Source organism: Labeo rohita, chromosome 19 (assembly GCF_022985175.1).
Source record: "Labeo rohita strain BAU-BD-2019 chromosome 19, IGBB_LRoh.1.0, whole genome shotgun sequence".
NCBI classification, from domain to species: domain Eukaryota; kingdom Metazoa; phylum Chordata; class Actinopteri; order Cypriniformes; family Cyprinidae; genus Labeo; species Labeo rohita.
In genome coordinates, this window is record NC_066887.1 from 18694154 (window position 1) to 18708852 (window position 14699).

At 34.6% G+C, this 14699-nt stretch overlaps 1 protein-coding gene across 1 annotated transcript in view; it reads left to right on the forward strand.

The window, feature by feature from the left end:
* The window catches only part of clasp2 (cytoplasmic linker associated protein 2), a 60883-nt gene that overhangs the window by 11684 nt on the left and 34500 nt on the right, over positions 1 to 14699 (forward strand). The window contains 2 exon segments of the mRNA XM_051136219.1: positions 5921 to 5991; positions 12943 to 13089. Of these exon segments, the coding sequence (XP_050992176.1) occupies positions 5921 to 5991; positions 12943 to 13089 (218 nt within the window).

Here is a 14699-nt window from a genome sequence, read left to right on the forward strand (position 1 = left end):
TCCTTTAAATATGACACCATAACATATGTATGTAGCATGAGTGTTTTTGAGTGTAGTTAATCAGATTTGAAATATTTTGGAACAGTTGCAGAACAAATCAAAATGAAAACAACATTATTTACAGTTAATTGTGATATGGATATAGGCTCTATCAAAAATAATTTCAAACAAGTATTTAAGTCTTTAGTTTGCACAACTGTTGATATTAGATAATAAATTCACTTTGCAGGTGAAATTTGAATTGATACTGGTCTGCATTTTGCATATGTATTTTAATTATTTATTTATTTTTACACATTCACTAGACTGGATTAATAGATTAGTATGGACATTTTTGTGTGACATTTTTGTGACATTTTAAAGCTTTTTGTAAATCAAAACCTATGAACATCATCTTTCCACACAAAAGCCTTTGGGCCATTTTTTTTTTTTTTTTTGGTTTGTTTTTCCCTCTTGAGATCAGCCTTTTGATTTAATAAAAAGCTAAAGAGCTCTAAAACAGCATTAGATTATTACAGAAATCTATTTGTTAGTCTGTCATTTAGTTCTATTGAAAATTTCAGTACGTGCACTCTGTTATAGTCGGAACATTCAAACTTTTTTCGTTATCTTTGTGTTACATGTGCTGTATAGGCTACATTCCAAGATATTAACTCATGGGTTTCCAGTTTTAGAATGATGACATTCTATTTACATTGTGTTCAAAAAAAGGATTCCTTGTAATCTGATAAAATCTTGCAGGCTGACATCAGTGTGCTGTTGATCTGTGATAAATTGAGTTTTTAAAGACTGTCTCTAATACTCCTGCATTCCTCCCTGTCTGATGTAAGATCCTTAAGGCGCTTGGACAGGCTCCACTGGCTGCATCTTGAACATTTCACGATCAGTTTTCTAATGCCAGTGGATGATGCTGAATCAAGATTTTTTTTTTTCTGTACATAATGGAATAATTTCTGGAAGACTCTGTTGTTGTTGTTTTTTCCTCTTATGGTTTCATGGTCCTAGATTTTGGCACTTTTGCACTGTATTAGTTTTCCCATGAATCAGAATTAAAGTGATTCATGTTTAGTGTTGTCCAGATGTTTCAATACAAACTGAACTATATGGGGTCCAGAATGACCCACGTGATCCACCTGGTTTCCATAGCTATGTGTCAGATTGTCTGGTGTGTGACATGCTTATGACTCTGACACATCATCATCTCAGACAATACCGCTGGTCAGGAACACAAAAGTGCATGTGTCTGCCTGTGTGAAAGAGATGCTCAAGTCTGTTTGATTTGGACCCTGGAACACAAAACCAGTCATAAGTTCAATTAAAGTCAATTTATGGAAATTAGGATTTTGAAAACTGAATAAATCAGCTTTCAATTTATGTATGGTTTGTTAGATTAGGATAGTATTTGGCCAGGATACAACTATTTGAAAATCTGCACTCTGAGGGTGCAAAAAATCAAAATATTGAGAAAATCGTCTTTAAAATGGCCCAAATGAAGTTCTTAGCAATGCATATTACCAATCAAAAATTAAGTTCTGATATATTTAAAGTAGGAAATTTACAAAATATCTTCATGGAACACGATCTTTACTTAATATCCTAAACGATTTTTGGCATAAAAGAAAACTCGCCAATTTTGGCAGTTGCTACAAATATACCTGTGCTACTTAAGACTGGTTTTGTGTGTTTTTTCTAAGCGTGCACCATATTAAATTTCTGGCGGAAAGAATAAGCTGATATATATTTTCATTTTATGACCAATAATCAAATTATTTTTTAAATGAATGGTTTTTTTATGTATAAAAATATATATTTATAAAAATGTATATTTTGTATGTGTATGCACACAAATATATTTTATATATTTTGTTTATTTATAGTTAATATAATAACAAATATATTTTATTTTAAATCAACACAACTACAACTCTAAAATTCAGTAGAGTCGCTTTTGGATTTGCTTCATGTTTAATAATTTTGCAACATTACTTCTGTTAGTTTTGTTAAATACTGTGAAGCTACTTTGAAACTATTTTAGGCTGTTACGAATTATGTTTTAGGCTCTGTTTTAATGATTTAATTTTAAAATATTAATCAAAATTATGTCTAATTAATTGAAAACATTAAACACAATTTAACAGTAGTTTATTAAGCATTTAACAAAAATTAAATTTTAGAGTTCCTATGAAGTATTTATATCAGTTTTATTTTTACCAAATTCTGTTGTCTGTTTAATTTTCTGGATTTTAATAATCAAAAGTATCTCTAATTGATTAATTAATAAAAAAAATATTTTTTCATTATTTATTTTCAGAAATACTATTTTGGTAAATGAATTCTGGTAAATATTAAAAAATAATATTTGAATAATAATTTTATTATCAGCAATAGCATTATCATTGCATTAAGTTGTATGTTTCTGTCCAAGTTTCTTCAAGTTAAACCAAACTTTGATTTTGATGTTGCTGTGAAAACCTTTAGTTTCTGTTCGTAAATGATATGATGATAGTTTTTAGCAAATGAAACGATAAAATGCTCATGAAGTGACAGTTCTTTAGACTATGTTTATGTGTTCATGTACTTGTATATTGTGGCGGCAAAGGCTAAAAACAAGCATCATGTGCGCCATTCATTCACTCAGACATGCAGAACATGCAGGATTCATATTTAAATTACGTTTTTGCAGCTATTCACAGGCACTGGTCCATATCGTGTTTTGATTTAAGTGTACTGACCTATTTTTGATTTATTCATCCAAAATTTGGCAAATTCCATGACATTCCATTTTTATGACTGGAATCTGTGATTCTGTCCATGTTTTTTGCATCACAGAAGTCATAGGGCCCTACAATTTGTGTTGTATAAAGCGCTATATAAAAAAAGGTGTCTGTCTTTATCATTATTTAGTTAAATCAGTATAGAATTTTAATCTTGTTATTTAACATTTATCAACAAAGAGATGAAAATGATTTTTTACTGCTTATAGCATCAGCCAGAATTTTGAGCAATATGTATGCAGTGTTGATTTAAAAAACATCCAATATGTCCAATAACAAATGTTGTACAACAAATACACATTATTCAGTAGAGACTATTTGAGTTCACACTTTCTTGTATAATTTTGTGAGGGTCCGATGTTGTTTGTCTCTTACACGTTGCCTTTGGAGTCATGTTGCATCACATTGATATGATACGATCTGATCTGATCCCCCACACTCGAGGGTGGGTACACAAGCCCAAAAATCACTCTAAGCTACTGTACATATAAATACTGTAATTCAGTGTCTGCTCTGCCCCCGTCTGACCAAGAGATAACAGCTACAAGAAAGGACATGCATATTGTTGACATGGATACGGTTTGAAAGGACGGGGCCGCGAGCTTGGGGCCGTGTCAGTCAAAACAGGAAGGAAGGAGAGCGAAAGGGCAATCTGAACCGACTGAACCGAGCCAAGACGCGGGGGGCAGCAGTTAGGAGAGGGGGAATGCGAGTGGTGCATAAGTGTGTGTGTTTGTGTGTGTGTTTGTGTGTGTGCCCGTGTCTGAAAGGGGGAGGGGTAGGAGCCCTGTCTCTGAGCTCCACAGCTTTAGCCCCTCCCACTGGTGTGTGTTCCAGACAGGAGGTTATGTAAAGGGGAATAGAATCCTAGTGCCGTCTATCTCTTTCACACACATGCAAACACACACACACCCCAGTGGGCAGTTTCTTAGTTTTCCGCGGCGCATATGCAGACACGCAGTCGAGTCTTTTCAGTGCTTCTCGGCCACATATGAAGGGCAATATGTCTGAGCAGGTGGGTGGGACCTTGCATGCCGTCCCTCTGTACCCTCTTTCTTCCTCTCGTCGCATGCTCTCTCTTTCTTCTCGTTCTTCGCTGTTCATACAGTTTTTCTGTGTTTCGTTGCATTTTAGCCTCCCGTCTCGTAGAATAGAAAGAGCAGAGATCCTAAATCGTCTGTGTTAATAGGGATTGATCTGTGTTTGTCTATGTGTGTGCGCATGTTTCTGCGTGTGTAGGAACATGCCAGATTCGTCTGGACTGCAAGCTCTGCGTTAAGCACACGCATGCAACATCTCACGTGTGGCCTTGTATGTGCATTTACATGCATATTGCATGTGAGAAAGTGAACGTTTGCATAATATTATTATTAGTTCATGGTCGTCTGTATGAAGGTCTGCTGGTCTAGCGCACTTACTAAATATCATTTAGTGTCATGCAGAATCTAAGCATCATTCCTGAGATTTTGTACCTGGACTTTAGCATTCGATCTGCTATACATTGAGCTGGTGAGGGACAGTAATTGGGCTGCGGTGTCTTGTTAATTGTTCGTTGTGCTGAAAATAGTCTTGACAGACAGGTTGAGGATAGTAATTAAGCGATGACTTTTAAGTGCACATTGCAGATGTGGTGCGTTTTAAATTTGGTATTTGTTTTGTAATGCACTCATTTGTTATAGTGCTTTTCACTGTGCTTGTGGTATTATGTTAGCATTTGCATCTTAATTGCCTTTAATACGTATCTTTATGGTTAAAACATTTTTCATGCTTGAAGGAAGAAAGTAAATTAAAGGCCTTTAAAGCTACCTAGCAGAACATTTTATGTCAGTGATGTTGTTTGGGCTTTGATAGCGGTGCATGAATGTGCAGACTTGTCTGTATCTGGTTCTGTTTTAATCGGAAGCAGCATTATTGTGATGGACAGATTAAAGCCTTTGGTGCAGTTGACACAGTTTTATTCTGTTTGAAGTGTGCAAGATGTGTTTTACTTCAGAAAGCCTTTTTGTTGTGCAGTGCAAGAGAAAGAAATGCGTTTATTGCATTGTCATTGCACTATACCATCCCATTAGGGTGGGTGAATTTACAAAAAAGAAAGGAAATTTCGGTATTTTTGAGCCTATTGTTGATATTCAATATGAATATTACCGTTGAACTGTTTGGAAAGGTTGGAAAGTTTTTTTTTGGTTTTTTTTTTTTTTCTACTCATGCAGTAAAAAAGTAACAGGAATATTATTACAATCTGAAATGTTTTGTTTTAATATATTTTAAAATGTAATTTTTTCTTCTTGTGATGATCCTTTAGAAATCATTCTAAAATGCAAATTTTTTATCAGTGTCTTTACTGACATTTTTAATAAATGTAATGCATCCTTGCTGAATAATAAAGTATAAATAAAAAAAAAAAAAAAAAATCTTTTAAAAAATCCTACTGACCCCAAGGTTTTGAATGGTAGTAAATGTTCCTACTCAAAGAAAACAACATAATTTTAGCTAATTCATAAATAAACATATTTTTTTACATTTTGACTGGTGCTGTCAAACGATTAATCATGAGTAATTTTGTCCAAAATATATATAGTTTTTGTTTACATAATGTGTGTATACTGTGTATAAATACATGCACGTGCATGAATATATTTAATAAACATATGTTATCTTTATATATTTAAAAAAAATTAATCATTTAACACAAATTTCTAAATATTTTACATAAAACTTTTTTCTACATATTTTTGGGGTTTTTTTTAAAAACACTTTTTATTAACCTTTTTTTTTATTTATTAAAACATTTTCAATTCATGATTAAATCTTTAAATCTGTATTTTAAATTAAGCGAAATTAACCAAGTTGAATGGACTAAAACATCTGTATATTTGCTTACTTGTAAAACAAGAAAGGCCAAAATAAAAGCACATTAAAATCATAATATTTGTTGTTACTTAATTGAATCTCGCCAGCTAAATAATTGTCTATCTTTGATATTACCCAAATTTACGCTTCATAATACCTTAGTTTTTGATCGTTTTCTTGCTTAAGATGGCAAAGTTATGTCCACAATATTCATAATAAAGTTATGTGCTGTTTGTTGAGATTGTGTGCCTCATTTTAATATTAATTTCTAATCATTACTGTTCTTTGTGTTTCAGGTTACAGACCATTTTGAGCCGTTTTGATGAAGTACTGAATTCGGGGAACATGGCTCTCAGCCTGAGTCAAGGTAAGTTAGCTTTAGCATGTTAGTTAGGCTACATCTACATTAATCCAGGTACATTTGAAAATGTATCTCTCTCCGTCCACATTAGTGTTTTTCAAAAGTTACTCATCCACACTGAAATGTCAGAAAACGTTAAATTCGCCTTACTGCGCATGTGTAAAACCTTATAAAAGCTCACTGAAAAGTTTTCACGCAATTCTTCTGGCAGCATCTTTCTATTTATGGAAATATCTCATCATGTTTTATCTAAAAAGCAGCTGCCCTCATGTTTTGCTGCAGGACAGCAATTGTAAGTAAAGTTTCTGTCATCTTTTTAGGTAACAAGTGTGCAAAGTAAACATCTTTAGCAACAGTGTAAGAGTAAACAGCCATAACAGGCACAATTACCCATGCAAACATAGATATCTATGCATCACATGACTAAACGTGCACCATTATTTTCAAAAGCCTCTGTGTTTACAGTCCACACTAAAATGCAAAAATGGTTCTCCACTTTAGAGTGTGTTTTCAAAAAGCTCAGTTTTCCTTGACAAAAATGCTGTCTCAGTGTGGACGGAAGGCTAACGCAAAGAAAAATATGCTTTTCAAATGAAAATGTATTAGTGTGGACATGGCCTTAACTAGCTAAATCCTGTTTACAACACTTGTCTCCATTGGCTTCAGTTGCAATGCTAATATTAGTCTTTGTCAGTGTCTTTAACCACAGTACTGAATATAAGCCTGTGACATCTGAGCCCCAGAATGCTGCTTTCATCTAAATGCTAATCCTCATGTTTTTCATTAGCTTTAGCATTACTAGAGGGTTAACATCAGCATAAAATGATTGGCTGTGTCTAAATGCTGGGTTTCTGTTTGCCACTTCGGTCTCCAGCGAGTTTGATTTAATGTGAGCGCTGGAATCTAAATAGAGGAGATGGTGTCAGACTTCCACGGCCTTGGAAATCTCCATGATGTGTTTGGCATATGTCATATGATGGAAGAGCTGGATCTCCAGGCAGATCACACTGGGCTGCTTTTTTCTTGCTGGTTGTGGTGGAGAGTTGTTGTGGTATAATAATGTGTTTTACAGTGACTTAACAAGCTATAGCATGGTTGCTTTTTTTTTCTTGGTTGCAGCTGTTGACTTTATGGGGGTAAACATGTGTTTATGCTTGTGTTTATGGGTTCAGTAATATCTTTGACTTGAGTGAAGGGCACATGTAGGATTTCAGATTAGTGAACAGTCAACATTTGGGATATGTTTGCTATTAAAAACTTAAAGGGATACTTTACCTACAAATGAAAATTACCCCATGATTGACTCACTCTCAAGCCATCCTACTGTGTATATGACTTTCTTCTTTCAGACAAATACAATTACAGTTATATTATAAATGTCCTGGCTCTTCCGAGCTTTATAATGGCAGTGAATGGCTGTTGAGTAAAGTGCATCCATCCATCATAAAAATTACTCCTTTGCTTTAAAAGTTTCCTTTGCTGTAAACAAAACTTCTCACTGGAACACTACGCCTACATCCTACATCATCCGCTGAAACGCCACTCTCTCGTGAACGTGCGTGTGACAGTTAGCAGAAGCTAGAGATTACAGTTTATTAAGTTTTAAGTATGGATATTTTTCTTACACAAACACATTGATTCAGAAGGCCTTTATTAACCCTCCAGAGCAGTGTGGAGTACTTTTTATGATGGATGGATGCTTTTGTTGGACTTAAAAAAAAAAAATTAACAGCCATTCACTGCCATTAAAATGCTTGGAAGAGCCAGGAAATTTAATATAATTCTGGAATTATATATCATAAATACCTAGGATGACTTTAGGGTAAATTAATGGGGTATTTTTCATTTTTGGGTGAACTATGCCTTAAAAATTGTATTATTTCAAATTATTTAACAGTGAAAAATCATGCAAAATAATTTAATAAGTTAAAGGCAAAGCTAAAAGTATCTCTTTTTCATACTGTAAATTGTTATGATAGCTACATTTGCTTGTAACCTGTACAAGATTAATTGTTTGGAAGTGTTTTGTATTAAATTTATTTAAAGGTAATAATAATAGTAAAATAATCAAGTATTTAAATAAATAATACATTTAAAGATGTATTTAATTTTATTATCAGCTATGTATTGTTTGTTTAATTAGTTTGAAAAAATTTTTTACTTTTGAAAAAATAATTTTACTTTTATAAAAATAAGTATTTAAATAGTATTTTAAATATATATATTTACTAAAAAATAATACTTTAATAATTAAAAGTTATTTATAACTATTTAATATTGTAACATTGTTTTACATATGGTTGCTCCAACCTTGAATACTGAGTACCCTGTAAAAAACTATTTGAGTCAACTTAAAATAATTTACCTGGCTGCCTTAATTTTAAGTTCAGTGAACTCAAAGTTTAGTCAACTTGAAATGTTACTAAGTGACCTCTGCGATATTTGAGTTGATTCAACAAAATTTTAAGACAGCTAGGTAACAGTTTTTTTTTTAAGTTGACTCAACAAAATGCTTTTTTTATTTATTTATTTATTTTTTTAATATACAGTGTACATGCTTAGTTTAACAGTATAATCATGAGTATATGCAACAGGTTAATGCTTGTACAACTTCTTTTGTTTACGCCTCTTTGGTCTTACCTGAATTATGTATTAAAGTCATTTGTGTTTTAAAGCAATTACTTATATTGCTTGACCTTGAACATATGAATTTGGGATGTTACTATGAAGGACCTAATGACTTTTGAGTTAATATCTCAAAGTAGTAACTAGCTGCTGCTTCTTAATGTGAATAAAACTCCAAACCAGTCCCAATGCCTGTAATCTGGAAAACAGATTTAGGACTGTTCCTTTGCTGCTATAGCCCATTAAATGGATAAAATCAGATTCCTATTGGTCTTACAGACCATACACATTTCAACAATGTCTTTTCAAATGTATTGATGACTTCCAAAAGTGTTAAACTGATTGTTTTACTTGGCCATGTGCCTTAAGATGATTCTTGCCAGAATCCAGTATAAGAACAGGAAGGGGGTAGATTGCCATGCAGCCAACTTCCTCACTAGTCATTTTTAAATTTGGCAGAAGACAAAGTAGACGACATTCAAAGAGTTTTTTTCCTACCCATTGGCTTTGCCAACGGAGCCGCTGTGGGGAGAGGGTTATAGAGCGAGAGCTGAGAGCTGTGCCTGTCACGGCATTACTCTGACACAGCGTGACAGAGAGAGAGAGAAGGACGAGAGAAGGAGAGAGTGAAAGAGCTGCCTCTTCTTTCTTCTGTGCATTAAAGCCATGTCTGTGGGTGACGATGGAGATGGTGAGTGCGTTTATATATTTAGTAGTATGGAAATTATTGTAAGCTGTTGCCTTGTTTATGTTCAAGTGGTTTACGGTATGCATTATGCTCTGTTTATTTAAATCTTTTGGAAAAAATGAGGACAATGCAGCGTTATTGTCCAGAAAATACTGTCACCTATTGCTAATTTGCATCTCTTTCAGTTTATAATTTACACTTCTGTTAAAATGAGTGTCCTTAAAGTCCAAACAATGGCATTTAATCAGAATATATTGCATTATGTGTCTCTCAGTGATATACTAGTAACTAGTAGTTTCTGCGTCAGTGGGTTTTTTTCCCTTGGGAGTTCAAGTGTGACCCGGTTTCTAGGGCATTTCGTTGTCGTGGCTACCCATTATTAGACTCTTCAGTTCTTGTCCTGGAAATTGAAGTGCTCTATGAGATGCTGTGTGTCTGTTGACTATAAATGAAGCGTTAAAGCTTTTTGAGTACTTATGTTCGAGGTACGTTTTGGTGGGCTTACTGCACAGGCTGCTTTCTGGCTGTTTGTTTTTCAGGGTAAATGGCTTCGCTTCCTTCTCTCCGTAATCCCGATAACCAGATTAAATAGCCAGTTAAATTACGGATTGACCAGTGAGGACTTAGACATCAACACTCAATCTCCCAACCTCCAATAAGCAATATGGTGTTAATGGCAGTTAGACTGACAGTATGTGTGTTTCCAGCTCAGTTTTGAGTGAGAAATGTGTCTCGTACTGGTGTGTAGTCAGTTGATTTTATTTTTAAATGACCTCTGCTGTTACATAATCCTATTCTTCATAACTGCCAATATGTTGATAATGTGTTGTCACGTCGTTAACTTTGTCACAATACACTTTTACAATTCCTTATATTAAGACTTTATATATTACAATCTTTTCCTTCCTTGAATGGAGCTTTGTAAAATTTAAAGTTAGTGTGTATATATTAGCAAGTTTATATAGCATTCAAACTTTGGTCGAATAAAAATAATTGAATGTGCGTTGACATACAACTGCAGAACATTTCAGTGATGTTTCACAGACTTAATTGCATGATGGCCAATCTTTTTCTCCAAAATACAAAATAAAGTATAGAAACTGTTTTAGAAGGTGAAATATTGCTTTAAAAAATGTGTAAAAAAATTATTTAAGAAAAGATTTCGTCCATTCCTACTACTAATAATATATATATTTAAAAAAAGTTTATTATTTCTGACTTGAGCTGGCCATTTTGGGCAGACCAAAATTAAAACCTATGTAAATTTAGCCTTTAATTCTTCTTCTTCTTCCTAATAATAATAATTATAATAAAAATTGAAAAATAAAAAAAATATTTCTGAATTAAGCTTTGCCATTTTTGGCAGACCAAAATTAAAACCAATGTGATTCAGCCATATTATTTTTATTGTTTATTATTTAAAAAAAAAAAGAGAATAAATGTTTAATTTTTTTATTCTCAGCTAACCATTTTTGGCAGATCAAAATGCAAACCAGTGTGATTCAGTCTTCTTCTTCTTCTTCTTCTTCTTCTTCTTATTATTATTATTTATTCTAAAAAATTAATAATTAATAATAATTAATAATTGTAAAAAATAATTTAAAAAAAATAATATTAAACAAGTTCCTTTTTTGTTTTTAGCTGACCATTTGTGATTCAACCCCATTATTGTAATTTATTATTTAAAAAAATAATAAATAAAAAATATAAAAGTAGTTGTTGTTGTTGTTGTTGTTGTTTTTCAGGCAAGCATTTTTGGTAGGCCAAAATTCAAACCAATGTGATTGAACCATATTATTATCATTTAATATTTTAAAAAAAATAATTAAAAATATAACAATAAAAATATAAAAGTTATTTATTTATATTTCAGCTAACCATTTTTTGCAGACCAAAATTCAAACCAATGTGATTCAGCCTTTTTTTTTTTTTTTTTTTTTTTTTTTTTTTTGCAGAACGAAATTCAATCCAATGTGATTCAGACACATTATTATTTATTATTAAAAAAAAAAAATCTCAAAATATAAATCCACTGATGCAGGCTGCTCTTGTTGTCATGGCAACAGCCTTTTGAGAGTGTCCAGTGCTCACACTCTCACTCTCTCTCTCTCTGTCTTGCTCCATCCTTGCCTTTTCTCCCCTTTTCCCCCTTTTCCCTTCAGCATGTCCCCTTTTCTTGCTTCCTGTTGCTGTTTTGTTCCTTTTGGCCTGCCTCATTCTCGCTTGATCTTGCTCTCTGTGGTCGTCATTGGCCCGTCCTTGCTGGATTGTTGTTCACGCCCTCCCGTCTGAACAAAGGGCGGGTTATGCTACTATGCTAATAATGCTAAACACATAGGCAGACACACAGAGCCCTTTCAGCCCCGCTAGTGGGGTCAGCATCCATAATGTGTCAGTGCAGTCAGCCCTTGGCTTAGTCACAATGTGATTGCCCACACACACACATACTCACACACACACACACACACATTCAGATGCGTAGGGATGTGGCCTTTGTTCTCCCCCGTATCTACTTTTATTCAACCGCATTTCCCCTGAACATGAATGTGCGTTTAAACTACAGTGCACCATGATGCTAATTAGCTTAGCTTGAGCTTCAGACAAAACGAGCCTCATTGACATGCCAGAAGCATCCTCAAATCTCAAAGCTCACTGGCTGGCTAAAGATGATGTCATCAGTCTCCTGATTGGCTCTCAGGGTGCTGGGATGGAGGGGGGGGACGGTGCGGAGCGAAGTGCGAGGGAGTGATGGAGGAGGAGACGAGGGGGGATGGAGCGAGAGAGTAATTGAGAGGGAAGATGCCGACCAGCTTTTGGGTGGTGGTTTCTGCGAACTGTGCTACGTGCCTTGCCGATCCGTCTCGGGATATTTCGTCGCCGTGAGAACCGCTGTCATGTGAGCGGCAGCTTGGGCGTTGCCTCGGATACCAGAGAGAGCCACGCCCGCCTTCAGGCATGAGGCGCCTCATCTGCAAACGCATCTGTGACTGTGAGTGTCTTCTTGAGGTGTTTGAAATGTTGCCGTGTTTCAACTGAACGTTGACGTCTGAATCAATGCAGAAGTAGGGTGTCGCCTAGGTGCCGTGGAGATTTGGGGCGTTTTTAATAGCCGGTGGATGAAACGAAAGACTGTGTGTTCATCTAGCCTGGCTCTTTACTGGATGCGCCCAATCTGTTCTTGTGTGTGGGTGGCTTTGTAGAGTCTTTTGAGTTGTGCAGGCATTGCTCTTTGTTTGTGAATGTGTTTGAGGGATTAATGTTAGTTATACTTCCTGTTTTTGCTGTTCAGTAATTGATAGGCCTCTATTAGGTCCTGGTTTGGGGCTGGTCATTGATTACTTAAGATGATATTGTGGTTGGGAGGAAATCGGACCTGTACTTGGCTGCACTTGATCATAAATCCGAAGTCCTATTGGGTTTTAGTGGGAGTGGAGTTGTTTATTCATATATTCTGATAGGTTTCCTTCCAGCTACAGCTACATTGGAATGAGAATATGAGACTGTTGGTATAAAAATAGTTGTTTTTGCATATCATTGTGCATAAAGTCTATTTTGGAAGCAAATTTGAGGCACTTGACCTTAGCTGGTCTATTGATATCAGACTTAGATATCCCATTGATTCATGCTCTCATTGCTTTTCACAGATCGTAGTTTTGACGACGATGACTCTGTGGATGGAAGCAGGCCGTCGTCGGCTCAGGCCGCGTTTAAAGTGCCCAAAGTACCCAAGAAACCTGGAGACTCTGCCAGCAGTTCCAGACGACCCAGTGCCACTGGAGCTGCCAAGACAGGTGAGATAGTGTGAGATTGCATTTACATATCCTGGGGTGCAGAACAGCTCAGGCTTTAGCCATGATGCTGTTAAGCGGTTTTATGTTGCACGTTATCTGGATAAAATAAACACGTGCTGTGCATTTTAAAAAGTCATGACTGAAAATTAAAAAAACGGGTAGATAATGAAGCTTATTGTAAAGTGTTACCATACTAACTGGTGACTCAATTATTCTGTTCTGTAAGGAACATATAAGATTATCAGCTAGGTGGTATGTCTGAAAAATATTATTGTATAAAGAATTTTATAAAATGGTAACTATGTATGGGTGGAAATAAATAAAAAAAACAAACATGTGGTGATGCCTATTTTTAGACAATCCAGAGGGAGAAAAAATAGTTCACACATGAAAGGCGTTTTGTACTTTGAAAAATATCTTGTTTGATTCTCTTTTCATTTGGAACTTGATGGGTACAAACTAAAACACTGTTCTTAACAAATTATTGGTTTTCACATCAGTGCATTAAAACAGCTTCATATTACGTAATAATGAGAACAAAGGGCTAATATAAAAATATGGATTGTTCCAGTTTTAAATTCTAGTTTGAACCACATTCAGAGCTGTTGTAAAATAGTGGATGTACAGACACCTCATCAGTTCACTGTGGCAAGTTGTGATACGTTCGTAGCCATATATTTTTTTTATGCATTATGGTTAATAACTTAATAGCCTGTGTTCAGTGTCTTGACTTGTTTGGGACATGTTCTGCTGTATATGTTTTCATTATGCTGCATTACCGTTTATGTCTTTGCATTATGTTTGCATTCCCCTTTCAGAATCATTAAAAATATAAATTATTTATTCAAACAATAGGGATCATACAAAATGCATGTTAATGTTTGTTTAGTACTGACCTGAATAAGATATTGTTTTACATGTAATCCACAAGAGAAAATAATAGTTGAATTTATAAAAATGACCCTGTTCAATAGTTTTCATCCCATTGATTTTTAATATGGTAACTGAATGATCCACAGCTGTGTTTTTTTTTTGTTTAGTGATAGTTGTTCATGAGTCCCTTGTTTCGTTAAACTGCCTGCTGTTCTTCAGAAAAAATCCTTCAGGTTCCACAAATTCTTTGGTTTTTCAGCATTTTTGTGTATTTGAACCCACAATGACTCTGTGATTTTGAGATCCTCCTTTTCACACTGAGGACAACTGAGGGACTCATATGCATCTATTACAGAAGGTTCAAATGCTCACTGATGCGCCAGATGGAAAAACAATGCATTAAGAACCGGGGGGTTAAAACTTTTGAACAGAGTGTACATTTTTCTTAGTTTGCCTAAATATCATATTTTAAATGTATAAATATCATAAACTAATCTCAATATAAAAAAAAATGCTTTTTATTTCAATGCAATTCATGTAGCTTTTACAGAATACACAGTTTGCACAAATCCCCTTTTTTTTTTTTTTTTTTTTTTTTTAGTTAAAAATACTTGGTTTGTATCAGCAGATCACAATGAATTGATTTTTTTTTTTGCTGATTACCAAGCTTTCAATTTCAAAAGGTCCATCCAAAATGCTTTGATCTGGGGTTTCCTGAAGGCTGACTGACAGCTCAC